The sequence below is a fragment of the Phyllostomus discolor genome, chromosome 2 (assembly GCF_004126475.2).
Source record: "Phyllostomus discolor isolate MPI-MPIP mPhyDis1 chromosome 2, mPhyDis1.pri.v3, whole genome shotgun sequence".
Lineage (NCBI taxonomy): Eukaryota > Metazoa > Chordata > Mammalia > Chiroptera > Phyllostomidae > Phyllostomus > Phyllostomus discolor.
Window position 1 is genome coordinate 109,523,714 of NC_040904.2, and position 25,544 is coordinate 109,549,257.

The window sequence follows — 25,544 nt, forward strand, 5'->3', positions numbered from 1 at the left end:
GGACTCTCAAGGGATCATGAATAAACCAAAATCATCTTGAAAAAAAGAAGAACCAAGTTAGAGCAGTCACACTTGCTGATTGCAAAACTTACTACAATAATCAAAACAGCATGGTACTGGCACAAAGATGATACAATATTATATATATCAATGGAATAAGATAGAGAGCCCAGAAATAGAGAAATTAACCCTCATGTATGTGTCAATTAATTTTAATTAATAGTGTCAAAAACAATTCATTAGGAAAAGGACAGTTTCTTCAACAAATGACACTGAGAAAACAGGTTATCCACATGCAAAAGAATAAAATTGGACCCATATCTAATCATGTACAAAAATTTACTCAAAATTGGTCAAAGATCTAAGCATAAAAGCTTAAACTATAACACTCTTAGAAGACCTAGGAGGAAAGCTTCATGATACCAGATTTGGCAATAATTTCTTGGAATTGACACAAAAGCACATACAAACAAGAAAAAAATAAATGAAATATATCAGATACAAAAGCACATAAGCTGCATGATTGTACTTAAGTGAGATAACTAGAATAGTCCAGTTCATAGAGACAGAAAGTAGAAGGGTGGCTGCCAGAGGCAATGGAGAGTTATTGTTTAATGGGTACTTAGTTTCTGTTGGGATGGTAACAAATTCCTGCAGATGGATATAGGTGATAACTGTTCAACACTCTAAATGTACTTAATGCCACTTAATTGTACATTTAAAATGGTTAAGATGGTAAATTTGACATTATGTATATTTTATCACAATAATAATAACATAAAAAAGAATAGTTAAGGGTCTTCTGGGTTCCTACAGGATAATGGTAGCTACCTGTATTAGTCAGGGTTCTATAGAGCAACAGAACCATATATACAGAGAAATTTATCATAAGGAATTGGTTCACATGATTACAGGGGCTGAGAAGTTCTATGATCTGCCATTGGCAACCTATAGACCAAGGAAATCGAGTGGTATAATTCGGTCCAAGTGCAAAGGCCTGAGAATCAGTCCAAGAGCAGGAGAAAACTGATGTCCCAGCTCAAGTGCTCATGCAGAAGAAAGGAAAAATCCTGTGTTCCCTCACTTTTTGTTCTATTCAGACCCTCAGTGGGTTGGAAGATGCCCACCAACATTAGGGAGGGCAATCTGCTTTACTGTGTCCACCAATTCAAATGCTAACTTCATCTGGAAACATCCTCACAGACACATCTAGAATAATGTTCAGCCAAATATCTGCGCACCCATGGCACAGCCAAGTAGACATACAAAACTAACCACACCAGGTCTGCTCCTTCTCAACTTGGCATCCACATACATCTCTTAAACCATACTTAATCTCCAGATAAAGACAACAAGAAGGTCCTAATTCTGCCTAACATAATACAACTATACTGCATACAACTGAAAAAGCACTAACCCTTTCCCCAGAAAAAGAAATGAAGTCCTTTAGTGATGGTTACTTTTCTCCTTGATGTTCTGTAACTTAAATATTATGATATAACCCTGGCTAGCGCAGATTGAGTGCAGGCCTGTGAACCAAAGCGTTGTCAGTTCAACTCCCAGTTAGGGCACATGCCTGGGTTGCAGGCCAGGTCCCCAGTGGGTGGCACATGAGAGGCAACCACACATTGATGGTCTCTCCCTCTCTCTCTCCCTCCCTTCCCCTCTGTCTGAAAATAAATAAAAATTCTTTAAATATTGATATAAAACTTAAAATACTTAAATACTTAAAATGTAAAATACTTAAATCAATACAGTGTATGTTACAGTATATGTAAGACAGAAAACAAAGATGTATTCATAACAAAATAAGGAGAAAATGCTCATGACAGTTATTGTCCTCATTATGTAACTGGTCACATGGTCCTTCCTGATATGGATAAGTACCTTCTTCTACTACCTATTCTGTATTCCTTTTACCCTCAGCAAGCACTTTCGGTGGTCATGGTTCTTTACTTGGTGGAGTGACCCAAATCTACATTCCTGAAGTGTCAGGGATATTAGCAATTCTGCCTATATTAGATTATTGTAGTTTTCCATTGACCCTACTCAAGGCATGGTAATATTGAGAGACACCCAAAGGGGTCTCCTGTACACCTTGCCTCCATTGTGGAATTGCAGGTACAATTTCCCCTTTGGTAATCAGGATTAACCACCCCAGCCAGCACACTAAATCCCTTCTTCGCCTGTTGATCAAGAGGCATGAGGAGCCCAAAGTGGCCAGGTGGCAGTCTTAACTTTCAGTTCAATGGAATAATTGTTGTGTCTCCTGATGGAAGCACTGCTCTCTCTGGAACTAAGACCCTTAGGCTAGTACAACATGACTTTGCAGCAACACAAAACAAAAATTTGCTAGTTGGCCACTAAGTGTAATAGTGACTGGAGTCACTCCTGTTTTCATCCCTTGATTCCTGGAGATGGGAGAAACAACACCGTATATTGAATACTGATTCAGAGTATATAGTCTTCAGGAGAACTTTGTCCCAGCAAGGTAGTGTTACCTAGATGGCACTGTAAATGAGTCTTCAAAGGGCCATTCCATGTTCTATCAAGCCAGCTGCTTCATCATGGTAGAGAACACAATAAGACCAATTAATTCTATGAGCATGGGCCCACTGTCACACTTCTATTGTGTAATGAGTACTTTAATCTAAGCAATGCTGTGTGAAATACCATGATGGTGGATAATGCATTCTGTAAATCTATCCATAGATGGTAATTTTAGCAGAAGTATCGACACAGGGAAGGCAAATCTATATCCTGAGTATCTATTCCAGTAAGAACAAAATGCTTTTCCTTCCACGATGGGAGAGTTCAATGTAATCAGCCTGCCACCAGGTAGCTGACTGATCACCCTGGAGAAGAGTGCCATATCAGGGACAGTGTTGATCTTTGCTGCTGGCAGATTGACACTCAAGAGTGGCCAAAGCCAGGTGAGCCTCAGTAAGGGGAAGTCTATTTTGTTGACCCCATCAATGCATCTTCCATTTCTACCACCAGGCCACTTTGTTCATCAGTCCATTGGGTGATGACAGGAGTGGCTGGGAAAGAGGCTGACTGGTAACAGAATGGGTCATCCTACCCACTTGATTATTAAAATCCTCCTTTGCCAAGGTCACCCTTTGATGGATATTCATAAGGGAGACAAATATCTTCACATATTTTTTGCTCATTCCAAGAGTTCTGTTTACCTTGCCACCAATTTTCCAATCATTCTTTCCAAGGCCCTGGCCATCCAGCCAAACCATTGGTTGCAACCCATGAATTGGTATATAGTTGCACATCTAGACATTTCTCCTTCCAAACAAAGTAAATAACCAGGTGTGATGTTCAAAGTCTTGGGAAGATTTCTCTTCACCATTGTCCTTCAGGGATGTCCAAGAATGGGGCTAGAGTGCTGCAGCTGTCCACTTAGGGGTGGTACCTGCATATTAGGCAGGAACACCTGTGAGCCAGGCCTAAGTATTCTCTTCATCAACTGGCTGTAGGGAACTCTGTATAAGGCCACTCACATACGCTGGGGGGAAAAAGGGGACTGTATGCATTTGGGCCACTTCTTCATGTAAACAACCTGTGCCTCCAGGGACTGCCCAGACTTGGTCACATATCTACCACTTGCATTTGGTGCAATTGTATGGCTTGCTGGGTCATATAACTTCAGTTAGATAGTCAGCTTGGGTGGCATGGTAACTTGGTGGCCCATGGTTAAACATTCAGTCTCTACCAATGCTCAGTAGCAGCCCAAGAGTTTTGTTTTGTTTTCTTAAAAGGAAAGTACTTATCTGCAGAGGATGTAAGGTATTTCCTCAAAAATCCTAAGAGCCTATGTTGAGAAGCACATATAGAAGCCTGTCAGAGACTCAAAGCGGCATCCCTCTCTGCCACTGACACTTCAATTGCCATCGGATCTGCTCATCTCCTGGCCCAAATGGCAAAGCCGCTTGCACAGCAAGCTGGACCTGTTGCAGAGTCTTCTCTCATTCTGGAGCCCATTCAAAACTAGCATCTTCTTGGATCATTCAGTTAATGGGACAGTGTCTCAGTTAATGGGACACATCCAACTGAGGAATACATTGCCTCCAAAGTCCAAAGAGAATCACTAGGTGTTGTGCCTCTTTCATTGTAGGAGGGGCCAGATGCAGTAACTTTTTCTTCACCTCAGGTAGGATAGCTAGCTCTACATGTGCCACTGGACTCCTAGAGATGTCACTGAGATAGAAGGCCCCTGCATTTATTTTTGTCAAATTTATTTCCCACCCTCTGGCACACAAATGTCTTACCAATAAGCCCAGAGTAGTTACTACTTCTTGCTCTAATAAGCATCATGGAGCAAGTTTCATTCCCCACAATGTCATCAATGTAATGGATCAGTGTGATATCTTGTGGAAGGGAAAGATAATCAAGATCCCTGAGAATGAACTATTGACTTAAGGCTGGAGAGTAGATATACTCCTGGGTTGTGTTGCTGGTCTTACCAGCTGAAAGCAAACATTTTCTGTTGGTTTTGCTAACAGGTATCAAGAAAAAGCATTTGCCCAATGCCAGCTGCATACCACGTACCAGTTACTTTGCTCAAGCAATAAAACCACATCTGGTATAGCAGCTGCACTAAGAAACACCATGTGGTTAAGTTAATAATAACCCACTGTCATTCCCCAAGATCCATCTGTCTTCTGCACAGGCCAGTTAGCAAGTGGAATGGGGATGTGGTAGGAATCACCACCCCTACATCTTTCAAGTCCTTGATGGTGGCACAAATCTCTGCCACACAAAAGCAGTATTGCACTTGGCTTGCTGTTTTCCTAGGCAGAGGCAGTTTGCATGGCTTCTGTTTGGCCTTTCCCACTGTAATAACCCTCAATCCGCAAGTCAGGGAGTCAATGTGGGGATTCTGCCAGCTGCTTACTATGTCTATTCTAATTATAAATTCCAAAAGTAAGGGAATAACCACAGGATAGTGTGATGGTTCACTAGTCCCACTGTGAGACAGACCTGAGCTAACTTCATTGATAACCGAACCTCTTTAAGTCCCTACACTGACTGATGGATCAGAGTGATACTTTGGTTCTCCTGAAACCAAAAAGAAGATACTTCTTTTTAGGAGAAAAGATACTTTTTTTTCCCTGAAAAAAGACAGCTGAAAAGAAGCATCTTAGCAAGAATCAGGAGACAGACAACAAAGGCACCATTTATTAAAGAAAACTGCACCCTGGCTGGCGTAGCTCAGTGGATTGAGTGCCGGTTGGGAACCAAAGTGTCCCAGGTTCGATTCCCAGCCAGGGTACATTCCTGGGTTGCAGGCCATAACCCCCAGCAACTGCACATTGATGTTTCTCTCTCTCTCTCTATCTCCCTCCCTTCCCTCTCTAAAAATAAATAAATAAATAAATAAAATCTTAAAAAAAAAAAAAACTGCAATTCACTATAGCAACAGAAGAGGAAGCTCTTGAACTAACTCCACTCTTCTAGATATTATCATCTGCAACAGGGATCCAAGAAAATCCAACACAAACACTCATGAATAGAAAACAAAACAAACAAAAAAGCACCAATGTGAGGTTAATATAAGAATAAAACAAAAAGTGAGAATTAAAACTCTTGAATAGATGAAATCCCAAAGAGAAAGGCTATAAGTAGAGGCAAACTGTAGCAATACTAAAACATGCTTTAAAATGGGTTTTATTTTTATTTTTATTAATAATTATTTTATTGTTGTTCAATTACAATTGTCTGCATTTTCCCCCAACCACTCCCCCCGCTAACTCCAACCAAATCTGCCTCCCCCACCTTGCTTCCATCCTCCCCCCACCCCGGTTTCGTGTTGCTCGTAGTAGTTCCTGGAAACCCTTCCCCTCATTATCTCTTCCCACCAACCCTCTGGTTACTGTCAAATTGTTCTTAATTTCTATGTCTCTGGTTATACTTTGCCTGCTTTTTTCTTTTGTTGATTATGTTCCAGTTAAAGGTGAGATCATATGATATTTGTCCTCACTGCCTGGCTTATTTCACTTAGCATAATGCTCTCCAGTTCCATCCATGCTGTCGCAAAGGACAGGGGCTCCTTCTTTCTCTCTGCTGCATAGAATTCCCACTGTGTAAATGTACCATGGTTTTTTGATTCATTCATTTACTGAAGGGCACTTAGGTTGCTCCTAGCATTTGGCTATTGTAATTTGTGCTGCTATGAACACTGGGGTGCATAGCTTCTTTTGGATTGGTGTTTTAGGGTTCTTGGGATATAATCCCCGCAGTGGAATTGCTAGGTCAAAAGGCAGTCCCATTTTCAGTTTTCTGAGGAAATTCCACACTGTTTTCCACAGTGGCTGCACCAGTCTGCATTCCCACCAACAATGCAGTAGGGTTCCTTTTTCTCCACATCTTCTCCAACACTTGTTTGTTAATTTGTTTATGATGGCCATTCTGAGTGGTGTGAAGTGGTATCTCATTGTGGTTTTAATTTGCATCTTTCTAATGACTAGCGATGCTGAGTATCTTTCCATATGTCTCTGGGCCCCTTTGTATGTCCTCCTTGGAGAAGTGTCTGTTCAGGTCCTTTGCCCACTTTTTAATTGGGTTGTTTGTCTTCCTGGAGTGGAGTTATGTGAGTTCTTTCTATATTTTGGATATCAAATCCTTGTCTGAGGTATCATGGGCAAATATGTTATTCCATATAGTTGGTTCTCTTTTCATTTTAATGTTGTTTCCCTTAGCCTTGCAGAAGCTATTTAATTTGATGTGATCCCATTTTTTTTATTTTCCTTTATGTTCCTTGCTCAAGGAGGCATATTGGTAAAAATATTGCTGCGTGGAATGTCTGAGGTTTTCCTGCCTCTGTTTTCCTCTAGGACTTTTATGGTGTCAGAACTTATATTTAAGTATTTTATCCACCTCAAATTTATTTTTATGTATGGTGTAAGTTGGTGATTCAGTTTCATTTTTTTGCATGTAGCTGTCAAGATCTCCCAACACCATTTGTTGAAGAAGCTATTTTTACTGCATAAAATGTTTTTTTAAAGCAAGTGCTAATATGATAAATGACCACTAATCACAAATTCAAACACTCAGAATAGAAATGGACGGAAAAAAAATTTTGAAACAAAAACTACTGTGCCAAAAAAATAAGCCAGAGAAAATGAAGTTTTCCAGAAACAAAGATTACATTTTAAGTTTCCGGAGAAAGCCTTTTTTAAAAAAAATTATTGCATTTATGGGGTAATGTTGGTTAATAAAATTATATAGATTTCAGGTGTACAATTCTATAATACATCACCTGCATATTTTATTGTGTTCACAACCCAAAGTCAAGCCTTCTCCTATCACCATTTATCCCCATTTCCCCTCTTCTACCCTTCTCCATTTCCTTCAGATAATGACCATGCTATTGTCTGTGTCTATGAGGATTTGGGTTTGTTTTTTGGTTTTGTTTTTTTTGGTTAATCCCTTCACCTTTTTCACCCAGTCCTCCAATCCCCCTCCCAACAGCAGTTTCTGTACTTATAAGCCTGTTTCTGTGCTGCTTGCTTATTTTGCTTTTAGATTCAATTGTCAATAGATATGTATTTATTGCCATTTTATTGTTCATGTTTCTGATCTTTTTTCCCTCTTCTTCAAGAAGACCCTTTAACAGTTTATGTAATACTAGTTTGGTGGTGATGAAATCCTTTAGCTTTTTCTTGTCTGGAAAGCTCTTAATATATCCTTCAATTCTAAATGATAGTTTTGCTGGTAATCTTGGTTTGTAGGTCCTTGCTCTGCATCACTTTGAATATTTCTTTTTTTTTTTTAATCTTTTTTTTTTTAAGATTTTATCTATTTATTTTTAGAGAGAGAAGGAAGGGAGGGAGGGAGAGAGAGAGAGAGAGAGAGAGAAACACCAATGTGCGGTTGCTGGGGGTTATGGCCTGCAACCCAGGAATGTACCCTGGCTGGGAATCGAACCTGGGACACTTTGGTTCCCAGCCCGCGCTCAATCCACTGAGCTACGCCAGCCAGGGCTCTTTGAATATTTCTTGTCAATCATTCTGGCCTGCAAAATTTCTGTTGAGAAATCAGCTGACAGTCTTATGGGAGCTCCCTTTAGGTAACTGCTTTTCTCTTGCTGCTTTTAAGATACTCTGACTTTAATATTTTGCATTTTAATTATGATATATCTCGGTGCGGGCCTCCTTGGGTTCATCTTGTATGGGACTCTGCACTACCTGGACTTGCATGTCTATTTCCTTCGCCAGGTGAGGGAAGTTTTCCATCATTTTTTCAAATAGGTTTTCAATTTCTTGCTCTCTTCTTCTTCTAGCACATCCATGATTCGACTGTTGGTATGCTTCAAATAGTCCCAAAGGCTCCTTACATTATTTTTTAAACTTCTTTTCTTTTTACTGTTCTGGTTGGGTGTTTTTTGCTTCCTTATATTCTAAACCTTTGATTTGATCCTCTGCTTCATCTACTCTATTCTTGATTCCCAGTAATGTATTCTTCATTTCAGTTATTGTATTCTTCATTTCTGACTGATTCTTTTTTATGTTTTCTATCTTCAATTTTAAGTTCCCTATCTCTTTGTTGAAGTTCTTTCTCACTAAGTTCATTGAACTTACTTGTATCTAGTGTTTTGAACTCTACATCTAGTAGAATGCTTGTCTCCATTTTGATTAGTAGTTCCTTTCCTGGAGTTTTGTTTTTTTCTTTCCCTTAGGATATGTTTCTTTGCCTCCTCATCTTTGAAGCTTCCCTGTGTTTGTTTCTATGTATAAGCACATTAGGTAGAACTGCTATGTCTGCCATTTTTAGTACGGTGGCTTTACGTAATAGTGTTCTGTAGAGTCCCATGGCACAGCCTCCCTGTTCACCGGAGCCAGGCACTCCAGGTGCATTCCTTCCCACTCCCATGTGGGGTGTGTATACCCTACTGTTGTAGTTAAGCCTTCATTGCTGTTAGCACATCAATGGGATTTACTCCCAGGCTGACTGGTGGCTACAAGGACTGGCCGGCATCCACCAACCATTATGGAGGATCAGCTGTGCAGGGGCCCACTCTACAGATCAGGACTTAACTTCAGTAGGGCTCTGGTGCTCACTGAGTCTACTCCTTGAATGTGTTGTTTGTCAAGGCAGTTGGGTAGTGCGTCAATGTGGTCTCAAGCTGTCCACCAGCTGCACTGGCTCTGGGGGCTTCCAGGATATGAAGGCCAAGGTCAGCTGCCACCTGTGTTTTACTGGGGCCACCCAGCATGAATTACAAAGTAATCTGCAGATGGCTCCTACTTGTACTGGGCTTGGAGGTACCCAGGCAAGGCCAAGCTGTGACCCATAGCCAGCTGCTGCTAGAGCCAGGCCTGGGGTCACTTAGTGAGAGGTACAGGGCATTCTGAGGCCAGATGCTGCTTGTTTGAGAGATTTTTAAAAAGTCTGAAGCATAAGCCAAGACAAGATATTTGTAGAGAAAAGGCACTGGAAATAGCTTGGGTGGACCTACCAGCTTGGTTGAGCAGGGTCTCAGAGAATCACCAAAATAAGACAAACAGTGTGAGCCAGGTTGATGGAGACTCAGATATGGCACCCATCTGCCAACTCTGTGGACAGGGGGCATCTCAGATAAGAAACAGCAGTCTGTGTCAGCGCTTCTATCAGAAAGCTGCCTCTCCAGCTCTTGCCCTGATGCCAGACAATTCAGTTCTTTCCTGTATGTCTCTGATGCCTTTCAATCTTCTACTCCCACACTGGAGCTGAAAGGGAGTGAGTCAGAGTTAAGTCTGTATGTGGGCCCTTTAAGAGGAACTGCCTTGGTTACCAGTAGCCCTTCATCTCACTCAGCAACAATCTCTGCTGGTTTTTACAGCCAGTCGTTATGGGGAATTCTTTTCCTGGCACTGGAACCCTGGGCTGTGGGGATGGGACCTCTTGCTCCTTAGGGGGTACCTCCACAGCTGAGATATCCCTCCCAATTTTTATCTGCCACACATGGGTGTGGGACCAGCCTAATCCATGTCTCTGCCCTTCCTATCAGTCTCAATGTGGCTTCTTCTTTAAATCCTTAGTTGTAGAACTTCCATTCAGCCAGAGGTTAGGGGTTCTGAATGATGATTGTTCTGTAGTTTAATTGTACTTTTGATATGGTTGTGGGAGGAAATGAGTACCGTGTTTATCTGCACTGCCATCTTGACTGGAAGTCCAAAAGGAAATTTTCCAAGGGAAGAATATAAATAACTAAACATATGATAAGATACATAGATTAAAGAAATATAATACATACCAAAAATTAAACAAAAATAATAAAAAGAAATAGATATAAAAAATTAAAAGGATCCAATTTGAGCTACTGTTGAAGTAAAATGAAACAATAGAACTAATATCTAAAAGCATGATTTAAGAAAAATTAGCTGAAATTTAAAAAAAAAACCCTGAATCCATCTGTTGAGTTGGGCCCTAGTGTACCTGGAAAAACTGACCTAGAAGAGGTAAATGCAAGACATATGCTTACAAAACCACTTGACAAAAATGACAAACAGAAAACACTGGATCTCCAAGGAAAGGACCAAGTTACTTACAAAAAAAAACAAACAAACAACAAAACAAATGGGGTTGGACTCAGACTTCTCAATAGTATACAAATAGAAATCAATGGAACATTTTCAACAACCCCAACACACTCATAAAAGTGTGGGCAAAAGATTTTATATGAAGCCATAATAAATATCTTTAAAGAATCAAATCTCCAGAAAACATTTTAAACATGCAAGGACCAAGGAAAGATTGTATCTACAAACCCTTCTGAGTAATATTCCAGGGAATAAGATCCACTGGGAAACTTTGGCAAAAGGCTGGTGTTGAGCATCAAGGGCATTTAGTGATACACTCGAGTACATCAAAACTGGGGCTAAGGGTGGAAGAACAGTTTGGTAATGTTACACACTCTGACAAAGTGGAAATAACCCAGCTGAGAAAAGGGAGGAGAAGGGAGAGAGAAAGGAAAAAGTAGAATAAACTCATTGACTGATATGTAAGTAACAGGTGGGAGTCAAAGAAGGTTATATAGTTGACAACCCAAAACGTACAAACCTAATGAGGTAAAAATAAACTAGGTATTTTATATAAAATATTAGTAACTTACATATTTACACACATTTTGATCCAATTTGAGCTACTGTTAAAGTAAGTATTTTGAACTATTTGGATAAAATGGCATGTCTGAAATATGTTTTTATATGAGTATATCCCAACAACAAAAAAGGGGAGAGTATCAATTAAATGTAATTAGCAGTGTCATTAATAATAACTGACACGAAAGATCATTATACTATTCTCATTTTTAAACATTTGGATATTTGCATAATAAAGAGTTTTAAAATAGGAACCAGTTGAGTAAACTACTTTAATAAAATCTGCACAATGGAGTCTCAAGAGCCATAAACAAGGAATAAGCAAGCTTTATCTGTGCTGATATAAAGTAATCACCAAGATTCACTGGTAAGTGAAAAAAAAGATATAGAACAGTATATATAGCATATCTTTTGTTCAACGAAAAAGAAATACATATATGTATACAGCCCTGGTCAGGTGGCTCATTTGGTTGGAGCATTGTCTGGTGCACCAAAAGGTTGCAGGTTCAATTCTCCTGTCAGGGGCCATACCTGCTTTGTGGGTTTGATCCACAGTCAGGATGCATACAGGAGGCAACTGATCAGTTTCTCTCTCACATCTCTCTCTTTCTCCTCCCTTTCTTCTCTAAAATATCAAATAAATATATCTTAGGTGAGGATTAAAAGCTATGTCTATGTGTATACTAATGTGAATACTATGTGTTCACATATACTGTGTATACTATGTATATGTGTACTATGTGTATACTACATAAAACTAATAAAAATGGCTACCTAGTATGAAAAGAAAAGTAATAAAAGCAAGGCTTCTGCATATTCCTGTTTATATAAGTTGAATTTTGAACTAAGTAACTCTTTTACCTATTTAAAAACCCACTAAATCAAAAAGGAAATATGTAAGCAAATCCTAAAATTGAAGACAACGTATCTCAACTATATATGAAATTAGTATTGTGAACAAAAAAATTACTTCAAGTGTCTTGAATACAGTATTCTTACACCTTTGGTAGGATATGCATAAGAATAAAGAGAACTGCTAAGAAATCCTAAGTTTTACTCAATATTTTGATTAGTAGTAACACTGGCTGTAATTTTTAAAGTAAATTTTGCACATTGTAGAATAAAGAAAAAACATCAATATAGTTATGTTATTAGGAACCAGGATTTTCTGCCCTGGCCAGGTAGCTCAGTTGGTTAGAGGGTTTTCCCCAATACATTAAGGTTGTGGGTTCAATCCCCAGTCAGAGCACATACAAGATGTATTCAACAAATGAATGCACAAATAAGTGGAACAACAAATTGATGTTTCTTTCTTTCCCTGTTTCTCTCTTCCTCCCTCTCTCTCTCTCAAATCAATAATTAAAAAAAGAAACCAGGATTTTCAGTATAAGAGAAAAAGAGATACACATAAAAGAAGAAAACACTATGGTACTATTTTGAATTAATATTGTTGAGACTCATGATTTTTAAAAATATACTTCCTAGCTCTGCCCATTGAAAGGGTCTAGAAGCAATCACACTTTGGTAGCAATGAGCACATCTAATGTCTAGAGTTTGTTTTCTAAATATTATTCCTCAGTAACAGAAACAAAAGTTCCCTGGAGAAATGGCTAATTCCAAAACTGGGGTAGGTAATATACAAGATGAGCCTATAGCATCTTCTTGTCTCAGAAACCAAAAACAAGCTCAAAACTGTAAGGTGAGTGTCAAAAGGATATGGAACTTAAAGCTCCCCCTTCCCCAGCTAGGTTTAGAACAACTTAAGCAAAACCAAAAACAAACAAAAAAACAAACACCATTTACTGTAATTGATTATAAAAACTCCACATTCCTATAAAAGATAGAGGTGACTACTTTACAACTCCTTACTCTGAAAATTAGTCACTAAAACGGAAAAATTAAGCATTTGCCCTGCCTATTTTCAGAGAAATTTTCCCAGTTGATGAGTAAAAGCATTTCTTTAAAGCATGCAAACAAATAAATGTAAAAAGGATGACAAATAGAGAAATCACCATTTTGGAACACCCAGTGAAACAAGTGATTCGGGTAAATATCATCAGTGGATGGGTAATTAGAGAATGGGGTATTCATTTTGATGCCAAAATATCATCCTGCAGAGAATTTGCTACGTGCAAAGGGGGGAAAATGTACCTTTACATTGGACAGATCAACCAAGTGATCAAATCTGGCATAGAACGGTAGAAAAGCCTGACATTACACCCTTCTAAGTAATTCTACATGAAGTACACAGCACCTTTCCTAAACTGCTTAATCTGAACCTCATCTAGTGCCTACTTTTAGGAGGTAAAACAGAGAAATGAGGTAATAATCAGGCGAATGCAGAAAGTGGGATAATGCTGTACAACTGGTCTGGTTCAAACAGTCAAGGCAAATGGGGAAAAATGAGGGGACTAATCAAGATGACAAAAGAGCTGTGATCCAATGCAATGCATGAATCTAAACTGGAGTGCAAAAATACAAGCCAAAGGCCATTTGAGACGATAAGGGACTGTGAACTTTAGTTGAAATTGGAGAAGTATTAATGCCTCAGGTGAGCTAGTGGTTTCATCACTCAGGATAGACCAGGTTATGCTGCAGTAACAAAGAGCCCAAACTCTCAGTGGCTTGGAACAAAGGATTATTTCTCCCTCTCACTTTGTAGCAATGTTTCAGAAGTATTATGCTCCCCACTCTATTGCTTTGTTCTAGAGTAATTCTGTGCTTAAGAACAAAAGAGATGCTTAATGATATGGGTAGGTAATTTAGGGCAATGTTTCTGAGTGTGATTCCCATATTATTTTGTATCGATCTCCAAAAATACTGTTAAATGCGAACACTTTATTGCTATCTGTGCAAATACCTTTAACTCCAAAGTCCTAACCCATACTTGCTGAACCAGAAACTCAAAGACAAGACTTTAAGAATCTACTACTAAGTAGCTAGCTTCTGAAAGTTGCTTTATTATAATTCCATTATATTTTATAAATGTTGCTGTACAAAAGGATATTTCATTTGCCTAGAAATAACTAAAGTAGCAGTTTATAAAATGGCAGAAATTAGTGTTTATTTTCTTACAAGGTAGCAAGTACAATAGTATACATATTTTTTAAAATAATCAATTAATTTTGACTATAAGCTTTTTTGTAGAGATTCCTAAAGCTTAGTTGTATATTTTAAAATACAGGTTCCACATTTTATTTTAATCGAGGCATACTAATGCCAACTGGATTACTACATGAAAAAGCTAACAAAACAGCTAAAACTTGGGTAATGAAAATGGATCAGTCATTGATAGGACTCTGCAACTGCTCTAAATCATTTTGCAGACAATCAGCATCTCATCCAACTTAGAATGCCAACTGGAAGGTTTTTAGTATTTTAAAGTAGACTTTCTGAAAAAACAAAAGTAAAAAAAGGCTAGACTAGTTACATACCTATTCAAATGGACAAGATCCAGAACACTGACCACAGCAGGTGAGGATGTGCAGCAGCAGGAGCTCTATTCATTGGTGCTGGGAATGCAAATGGTGCAGCTACTTTGGAAGACAGTTTGGTAACCTCTTACAAAACTGAACATACTGTCACCATACAATCCAGCAGTCATGCTCCTTGATATTTACTCAAAGGGGTTGAAAACTTCTGTCCACACAAAAACCTGCACATGGATGTTTATAGCAGCTTTATTCATAACTGCTACAACTTGGAAACAACCAAAATGTCCCGCAGTGGGCAAATGGACAAATAATCTCTGGTACATCAGAAAATGGAAGATTGTGCAATGCTATCAACAACAACAACAAAAAGAGCCATCAAGCCATGATAAAACACAAGGAAACTTAAATGCATATTACTAAGTGAAGAAAGCTAATGTGAAAAGCTACATACTGTACAAGGGGGTCCAAAAAACCCCCCAGAATTATCTCCTGGAGGACAGGCCCCTTGTAGTACAGGCTTCCCCTGCTGGGTGTGTTCTAGGGACCCATCTGCACCAGTATACTGGCTGGCATTGTTGTGAGAGGCTGTGTTCAGCTTCAGGGAATTGTTTTTGAAGACTCTTTCAACACATTTGCCCTTTTCCTGATGGGTGATTTACAAGTGTAACTGTCTGTACCACGCTGAGTGTTCAGCAGTTTTTGACCAAAAATGGCATGACCCCCATGCCCCACCCTCCCTATTCACTGATCTCACCCAATACAACTTTGTTTCCCTGGATGAAAAAAGTCCTCAAAGGGAAACATTTTGCTGATGTGGAAGAGGTGAAACAAAAAATGGCAAAAGTTACAAAAAGGCATCAAAATGGACAAATTCAAAAACTGTTTTGAGCCATGGGAGAAAATATCTTGATATTTTCAAGATATCAAGATATCATGCAATTACACCTTGATAGGTGTATTGCATCAAATGGAGAGTACTTCGAAGGTGACTAAAGTTTAAACATGTAAGAATAAATATACTTTTTATAAATAATTTCTGGGTTTTTCTGTGGTCTCCCCTCATATGATTCCAACCACATGACATTCTGGAAATGGTAAAACTATGGCAACAGTAAGAGGATCAGTGGTTGCCAGTAGTTGAGGGGAGGAAGAGGAATGAGTAGGCAGAGCACAGAAGATTTTTAGGGAAGTGAAAATACCCTATATGGTACTCTTAAAGGTCATTATACATTTGTCTAAACACACAGAATATATACCTAAAGAGAAACCTGAACTATGGACTCTGGGTGACTATGATGTATCAATGTAGGCTCATCAACGGTCACAAATGTAGTCCTCTGGTAGGGGGTGTTGATAGTGGAGAAAGCTATGAATGTGTGGGGTAGGGGCACATGGGAAATCTCTGCACCTTCAATTTTGCTGTGAACCTAAAACTGCTCTAAATTGGCACTCTAAAATCTAAAGTTTAAAAAGTACAGAGTCTATCCTGATACTACCACCCTGTCCTGCTAACCCACTGAATAAAGAGATTTGGGGAGGGGGAGCTTCTTTTCTTCTTTATTTAGTCAAGACTCCCTGAGCTATTTCTAGCCTCACTAACCTGCTCAAAACACCCCCAAGTAAAATGAATACTTTCTCTTCTCTGCCAATCATTTTTACATCCAGATCTGTCTGAGATGTTTCACCTTGAACATACATACTCACCTGACACCGCCTTTCATTAACGAGTTGGTATGATCAAATTGTTACTGATTTTAACAACAGGAAGCGATGAGCACAAAGGAAAAATTTAATGACATGATCAACTATATCTGCTGAACCTTTTAGTCCACTATTCCTAGTTTAAATATTTTGGAAATTATTTTTTGTATATAATGGTTATTAATTACCAACACCTATCTTTTGGAAAATGAACTGCTTAAACTTGACACTGTTACAGTTAGTGTATGTTGAAGGTCCATCTGCCTAGCTGATGGAAAAAAACAACTTGATTCAATTTTTTCCCCCCAAAGTAAAACATTCAAAGTGAAACATGAACATTTAATTACCTTTAAATAATATATGAAATAATTTACATGCTATACATTCCCAAACACACTGAACATAAATCTAATTTTATGAGACACACAATCTGCTTTTTGCCATTACATACCCTATCAGTCACTTAGGGTGTTAACTGATTTTTCAGTCCATGTGAGAGCAGGTAAACACACATATATGTGCCTCAACTGAAGATTAGAAGATGGCAAACCGAAGAGCTGACTATAAAAAATCTTGCATGGAAGCTCTGAAAGCCACAGTCAGTGCTGGGACCCAGTAACAAAGCACAAACGCTTTCCCTCTGTGGTCACAAAGGTTAAGCTTCCCATACCGTGCTTAAACACCACAGATAATGTTTTATACAGAGTACATTTCTATTGCTCTTTAAAAAGGAGTATTTTTCCAATCAGCATAATTTGTTACATAAAAGTGCTGGAAACTAAACCAGACCATATAAGCTCTCATACGATAAAGTTTTTTTCCCACTTGAAAAAATATTTATGTTCAAAACAAGTAACAGATCCAGGCATAATAAAGAGAAGCATGAGGGGTCCTTTGCAGATCTCTATGTATGTACCCTTTAATTATGCCTCATGCCACCCATCTCACTTAAATTTTCAATTTTAAAGTCAGCTGTCTCCTGCAGTCCTGACCTCAGGCATCCAGGTCCTGTGTGAATGCAGGTCGCCCCAGCCCAGCAGGTCATTGGCTACCATATAGATGCTTTTTCTCTTGTAATTTAAAGATATGTATCAGTACACAGAATGAAGTTACATGGTAAAATGAAACTCTTCGCAGCATTTAAGTTGTTTTTGTTAAACATTAACTTTGTATTAGGCTATCCTTCATTTTCCCTCTTTTCTTATATATTAACCAAAAATAATATTCCATATAGAAATGACTGCTTTAAGATTCAGATAACCAAGCAAATATATCTATCTGTATTTCCTTTTTGTTCTTACCCAAAAATGTTTGGGTAAACTGAAAGTGAAATAGTCTAGAAAGAGTAGTAACTTACTGAGAGAGAAAACAGTTTAAAAATATACATGTACTTTTCATGTTCTAAGAACAGTTTTAGAACTTCAGATTTTTTTAAATTACATAATTATCAAAGGAATAAAGCCAACCACAAAATAAGAATCAACAGTGCAGTAATCCATACAAGAAAAATAGTCAAATGTCCTTAATATTAAAAAAAAAATCAATAACCTACGTTATAAACAGTAAGTCATCAAATGTAGTACTAAGCAAACTGTAATGAGAATAAAAACCGCAGGTGCACTAACTCTGAGTACGGCAGTGGGACGAGCTAAACGTGGACTTAACAGTGCGCCTCCACACAGGAGCACTGTCGCACGCAGGGCCTGCAGTAACGAGAGCGCAATCCACACAGAACAAGGCTGGCCAAGGAAAACCAAACAGAAAACCCTGCTCTGGGCTATAAAACCTAAGAGTAAAGAATAAACTGAGATTTTAAGTCTTTATTAGAAATATTTTTCATGGCACTTCAACATTAAACATCACTAACAGGTAAAGTATGTAAATATTCATAGATACGTGGTTACATAATTGAAAGAACTTGCCATATCAATTATTAAGGCATTGCCTTGTTGAGACTTGTTTACTGGTGATTAAATTACACTTAAGTAAGGCTATTCCTGTTTGGCTGTAATTAACATAAAACATACAGAAATGTCAATTTGCTAGTATACAATGCAAATTGTGTTTTGAGTAAATTTGCCAATATCACTAGTTTCTTAACTGAAAGTCATTCCTTGTTAGAAATGCAGTTACACTTATTTCTCTCACAAGAGCAGTCATCATCCTTCTTTCAACTATTAACCTACTGTTAGACTCAAGGAGCATTATTAGACAAATTCCTTTTGGTCATGCACACAGATCGCCCTCACAATAAACCATTTCTTGCACTAGTAACTCCAGAAGACACTCTATGAGTCTAACAAGTCATTCGTGCCACGCCATACTCTAAGCTGACCACAGCAGGTTTAGATTTGGAAAACTCCTCGGCGTATTCACTGTAACGGTTGTCCACAGGGTTGCTGCCCTCTATAGTTCGAAGAGTATCATTCACAGGTAGCACAGTTTGCTCCTTATAACATAGCGAGGTTTTGAGAGTAGGTGACTCAGGACGAACTGAATGTAACAATTCCTTGGTGAGAACTCCATCAATTTCCTCATTTTTGTGTTTACTGATTTTCTAGAACAAATACAAATTTGAAAAAAATGACTATTTGCACATAGTACACGTTCAAAAATGTAGATGAAAGGAAACACACTTCTATAAAATGTTCTCTTCAGGTACAGTACAAAACTGAATCTTGAAAAATTAGCTACATTAAAATTTAAAGCATCTATACAAAACGTACCACAAATAAAGTGGAAAGGAAAAGAACAGACTGGACAAAGCCATTTGTGATATATATACTAACTAAAAAAGAATCAGTGCCTGGTATATAAAGAATTCTTCAAATCAGTAAGAAAAAGGCAGATATGCCAGCAGAAAAATGAGAAGAGATTTGACTAGGATGCTCACAGAAAAGAAAAAACCAAATAGCCAACAAACATATGAAAGTCATTCAACTTCGCTTACTACCATAGAAATCCAAAACTAAACACACTTTAAATGTTCAGCAGCTGAATGGACAGACTGTGATCTACTTACACCAGATAATATTATACAATAGTTATTATCAAAAGAAATGTATTAAAAACACCATGTATTAACATGGATAAATTTCAAAACAATGTTGAGAAAAATGAAGCACAACAGTAAGTTTATCTCTACATATATTTAAAACATGCAGTTTCCACCCCTGGATGGTGTGGCTCAGTGGATTGAGTGCTGGCCTGTGAATCAAAGAATCACCAGTTTGTTCCCAGTCAGGGCACATGCCTGGGCTGTGGGCCAGGTACCCAGTTGGGGCACATGAGAGGCAACCACATGCCAATGTTTCTCTCCCTCTACTTCTTCCTCCCTTTCCCTCTCTAAAAAAAAAAATTAATAAAATCTTTAAAAAGTAATAAATAATACATGTAGTTTCCTAGCTGAATGAAGGGTACATGCAGATTTACGTTGTTGTGGCCCTTTATACCACATACAAAAATTATATTCTTTGGTACTTTAAATCACATAAAATTATATTATAAATTGTTGTGGATACAAACTTATATAATAGAAATGTTCAATATAATTAACACCAAATTATTGAAAATAGGTGAGGCAAGCTTGAGGAGGAGTATAAACCTCTTCAAATATATCATGTTTCGTTTCTTAAAACAAAAACAGGAACAACCTGACCTCAATATTTATTATTTTATATCTCTACTTTTCTATATACTTCAGATATTTCACTATATTTTAAAATTCAGGGAAAGTGATTCAAACTAACCTACTTAAACCAGAGATCTGACTTTCAAGCAACCATGTGCCTATATGAGGTTTTTATATGAGCTGGGACCCCCCAAAACCAGAATTATCTACTGGAGGGCAGGCCCCTTGTAGTACAGGCTTCCCCCACTAGGTGAGTGTTCTAGGAACCCATCTGTATCAATGTACTACCACTTGGTGTTGTTGTGAGAGGCTGCGTTTGGCTTCAGTGAATTTTTTTTAAGCCTCTTTCAATACATTTGCCCATTTCATGATGGGTGATTTACAAGCATGCCTGCCCACGCCTCACTGAGTGTTCAGCAGTTTTTGACCAAAGATAGCATGATCCCCATGCCTACACTCCCTATTCACCTGATCTTACCCCAAGAGACTTTTTTTGTTTCCCCGATGAAAAAAGTCCTCAAAGGGAAACATCCTGCCAGGGGAGAAATGAAACAAAAAACAGCAGAAGCACCAAAAGGCATCAAAATTGACAAGTTCAAAACCTGTTTTGCACAGTGGGAAAAAACTTTTGATAGGTGTATTGCATCAAATGGAGAGTACTTTGAAGGTGACTGAAGTGTAAATATGTAATACACAACTTTGTATAAATAAATTTTGAGGGGTCCCTCCTCATATACTAATTAATACTAGGAACACAAGTAAAGAAGTAAACTAATTTAATATTCCCAATATATTATGTTGGATAATTCTGAATACTTACAGATTCTAAGTCTTTCATGTCTTTCTCTAACTGCTTATTTTGCTCATTCATTTTCGTGATTATGTTACACACTGACTCCCTGGGGTGCAACGTTCGGTCAAACTGGTGGTACATGCTTCTCCAAAACCTTTATGATCAAAAAAAGAAAAATATTCAATAAATAAATGTGAGAAAAAACAGAACATAAACATTAAAAGATGCCAACTTACTTAAAATTGAAAGATACTGTATTTGGCTCCAGAACAGCAAATCTCTGCGAGCTGGAACTATAGAGAGGATTTGAGTACTTCTCTCGGTCATCCAGAAGAAACGGCCACAGGGAGTGAGTCTTCTCCTTTAACCTTACACAGTGAGAGAAACACAAATATCTTTCTCGTAGATGCCAATATTCAGTTTTATAAACCAAGCAGCTGTTTTCCAAGTAGAGCTAAGTTTTAGTTTTTCCTTCTATTCACCATCTAATGTCACCTTCTCTCTGAACTTTGCTCCTTCTCTCCACTTTCACTTATAACCATGTCATGAAACCATGTCTATCAAACACAATGCAGGTATGTCGTTTTCTCCCAAACCACACACTTTGAGATTAATTCACACAATTTCATAATCTTGGTGTCTGTTACACATATTTCAAATTACCACACACATACAGCTGACCCTTGCATGACATAGGTTTGAACTGCACAGGTCCAACGCACGTCCACGAAACACATAGGGTTCAATAAACACAGTGTTGGCCCTTCATATTCCTGGGTTTCACTTACACAGAGTCAGTGAACCATGACCAAAACCAGTACTTTCAAATCCATGGATACAGAGGGCCAAATTAAGGTATATGCAGATTTTCAGCTGTACAGGGTTGGTGCCCCTAGCCCCCACACTGTTCAAGGGTCAACTATCTAGAGAATGACACTGTATTTCCATTTGGCCTCATTTTCCTAGCCCCATGTCTGTGCTGTAATGGCAGGGACAGATTTAAGTGTGGGTGGTACCAACAAGGAAATTAGGAAAAATCAGGACATTGTTCAAGCACTTTAAGACTCCAATGATACTGCAAATCGAACAGTAAGTAGGTGAAGTAGGTGGGTAAAGGGTAGAATGGTTTTAGAACTATCTACCAAATAAACATAAAATAAGTAAGGATAGAGAAAGGTGGAGAATCTGCTTTCTTCCATGACCCCTAAGATAACCAAGAGATATGCTCTTGGAGAACTACTGGAAAATGTGTGCTTTTATTACATCGTCCTATTTATGAGGATGTTTGACACTAAATGAGAATTGTTTTTTTCCTAAAAAACAGCTCTGTACTCCAACTCACCTTCCCTGTTTATGGAAAAAAAAAAAACAAAAAACAAAACCCATTTGAGATGTTATAACACAGAGCTAGCATCCTAATGTCCTCTGACTTGTTCATCTCCGTCACACTCTACTTCACCTGTTATTCCCTTACACATCTCCAGATTCCTCCACATGCTCCCGGTTCTGCCTTCAACTCTGCTAGGAATGACAGCATCTGGCTGTCTTCAATCTGCTACACCAGATTTAGCCTAACATGTCACCTGGGTGTTCAAAATCTGTAACTGCTCTTGACTGACCACTGTAAGAAACCTAAACTGAGAAGCTAAGGACTATGAGACAGATCACCCTTGCACCACAATTTAGCCAGAAGCACCTAATCCCAAAAGCTAGTTAGGGAGGAAGAGATGTACACTGTAGCCAAATAGGTAAACTTATTTCCCCAAAGAACTGTCTGTCTAGAAGTGTGAGGAGAATTATAAGGCTTCATCTTACCTTAAATTACTCAACAGTTTTTAAATCTTTTAAGACACTTTAAAACTTAGTAGCCAATACTTTCTAGAATATATATATATATATATAAAAATGACATATATGTCATATATATATGTCATATATATATATATATATATATATGACACTGGAAAATCAGACTGGAAAGAAGTATAAGTGATGTTTCTAGGGTTTGGTAATATTTCTTGTTCTGAGTGATGGTTACACAAGTGAATGACTTGAAGATTTATTAAGCTTCACACTTAAGATACACATACTTTTCTATATGTATGCTATACTTCAAAATAAATTTTTAACAATGTATTTCTATTATTACCCTGAGGATGTGAGAGATACTCAGAACATACTTGGCTTCAGAAATACAGGCAATAAAATCTTTACCAAAAATGTCCTTCTAGGAGTCCAAAAAGGCTGCAGAATAAATGGAAGCTACACTCCCATGTTCCCAGAGCTAACCTGGATTTACATCTAAATTACAGAGCAATCAACTTCAATAACCAACTAAAGTCTAGCTAAACTAGAGGATTTTCAGAAGAAGCCACTCAGAAACTGGTAAGAAGAGCAGAGACGTGGAAAGGACTGGCCCCCTACACCCATACACAGTGACTGAAAAGCCAGAGGGATATCTCTACACTGCAACACTCCCTGCCGCCAGAGGCATCGGGTCTCGACCCCACATAGGGATCCCCACCCCAGAGCAACAGAGATGGGAAGAGGAGCACACACAGAATCTGGTGGTAAAACTCAGTGGGGATTCAGCCTGGCTAGGAGAGCAGAGAGTCTGGCAGAGACTCAGGCACCACCTTCCCAGGGTTGAGCACTCCTGTGTTACAGCACCAGCCAGGGGAGTGCCCTGCCTGGTTCTCCAACTACTGGTGATTCTACCCTGTTGTGCTCAGGCCCTGCAGAGGGGTCTGCTGGCTGCACCTAGCAGAGACCTTTGGAGTGCTCTTTTTCTAGAGAAGCTCTAGGCAGAAACTCAGTGACCGAACAGCATAATTTGGAAAGAGGACCACTCTTCCCCATCTCAGACACACAGCCAGCGCCCTCCTCCAATTTGTTAAATCACCTGGCCTGCCCTTACCACTCTGTGGCCCCGTCCTGCTGAGTTCAGTTGCACAGAGGGAATCACAGCGCCCTACAGAGACGGGACTTTTGGAGCACCATATCCCAGGGAGGCTTTTGTCCAGGAATCAACTGGACAGGTGCTGGGCTGTGTGACCACATTGCAGGGGGTCCACTCCTATTTCCCCTACAAGCTCAGCCCATGCTATCTCGGGAAGGGAAAAAAGTGCCCACCCCCTCTTACATGTTTGTCAGCACCACCTCCAACAAGAGACTTTGGATCTGCTCCCCCAAGTCCCAGTGGCCCCACCCTGCTGAGCTCAGTTCCACGGGGAGGAAGGGATGGCTGCTCTGAGTTGGGACATTAAAAGTGTGTCTCCTACATAGGCTATTACTCTGTGACCAGGATGAAGTGCCTGGCCCCTTCTGCAGGCTTGGCTGCTACCACCCCAAGGACAGACTTTTAATTTCTTTCTCCCCACCTTCCCCAGAGTCCCAATGGCTCTGCCCTGCTGAGTTTGCTCTGGCAGAGAGGATGGCTGGCTGCACCCAACCTGAACCTGTGGCATGCTCCTCCTGGGGAACTAGAGTTGGAGACTCTGGCAGAGACTGAGTGGTTCAGTTCTGAAGTAGGAGCCACTTACCCTTCACTGAGTGCCTGCCCACACGGCCCCCAAGTAGGGGACACACTAGTTTGGTTCTCCTGACCCTGGTCTCCCTGCCATACCAGGCTCACGACATGTGGAAGGGTCTGTGGGTCAAAGACTGGGCCCACAGTACAGTCTTTCTACAGAAAGCTCTGGAGGAAGACCAGGCTAAGGGGAAGTGGAGTAGCTGACAGGTGGAAGCAGACTTCAGAGAGCCTCTGACCTTTTACATACCTGCCCAGCTCTAAACCGGAAGACGCTGACTACTATACACAGACTGGCTCCTCCCACATTCCCTCCCCACCAAGCCCAGCAGATGCAGCCATAAACAGTGAATGGCACGGTAACTCCAGATAGATAGCCCAAGGCCAGTACACATAACATCTGACATAAACTGTACCTGAATCCCACCCAAGTAAATCCAGAACCAACACAACTAGTGGTGGGCTATAAAGCCACACCAGAGCTCTACCCAACTAGCCACACAAGCAGGACACCCAAAGGGGGATTCCAGCAGGCACCACAGCCTACCTGAAGCAGCTCCACCTCAGCAGTCAGTCCTTGTACAGTGACTCATATATAGTGACTGAGGTTTGCCCTTATAGACAGCCATCCTGAAGGGTTAACTCCACCCACAAAAGGGCCAACAGGATTCAAGATTCAACTACAACAGGAGAGTGGGTGCACATGACCCACAAGAAACATTCCTGCAGCATGGAGCTCAAGTGATCTGTAAGATTGTGCCACTGAGCCCAATAAGACACCTACATCATAAAGATACAAGTTTGGGAATCACAGGAGATCTACCTAATACACAGAGATAAAATGGAGAGAAAAAGAAATATGCCCCAAATGAAAGAATAAGAGAAATCAGCAGAAAAAGAATTAAATGAAATGGAAGCAACCAAAATACCAGAAACAGAGTTTAAAACAATGGTTATAAGAATACTCAAGAATTTAGCCCTGGCTGGCGTAGCTCAGTGGATTGAGCACGGGCTGCAAACCAAAGCATTGCAGGTTCAATTCCCAGTCAGGGCACATGCCTGGGTTGCAGGCCACAGCCCTCAGCAACTGCACTGCACATTGATGTTTCTCTCTTTCTCTTTCTCCCTCCCCTCCCTCTCTAAAAATAAATAAATAAAATAAATAAATAAAGTGGCAAAAAGTTGCCCTGGAAAATATGTAAAAAAAAAAAAAAAAAGAATACTCAAGAACTTTAGGGGAAGAATGAATGATCTCAGTGAGAACTTTAAGAGATAGTAAGCATTAAAAAAGACACAGAAACCATAAAAAACAACCAGTCAGAAATGAAGAATATAACACTTAAGCAGAATATCAAAAAGGAAA

At 39.3% G+C, this 25,544-nt stretch overlaps 1 protein-coding gene across 1 annotated transcript in view; it reads right to left on the reverse strand.

Moving 5' to 3' along the window:
- Positions 1 to 15,574: 15,574 nt before the first annotated feature.
- Positions 15,575 to 25,544, reverse strand: part of MTMR6 (myotubularin related protein 6) — a 39,894-nt gene continuing 29,924 nt past the window's right edge. Inside the window, exons 12-14 of the mRNA XM_028504471.2 lie at positions 20,889 to 21,020; positions 20,680 to 20,806; positions 15,575 to 18,785 (exon numbers count right to left, since the gene is read on the reverse strand). Of these exons, the coding sequence (XP_028360272.1) occupies positions 18,525 to 18,785; positions 20,680 to 20,806; positions 20,889 to 21,020 (520 nt within the window). The 3' untranslated portion in view covers positions 15,575 to 18,524. The remainder of the gene's footprint in view (positions 18,786 to 20,679; positions 20,807 to 20,888; positions 21,021 to 25,544) is intronic.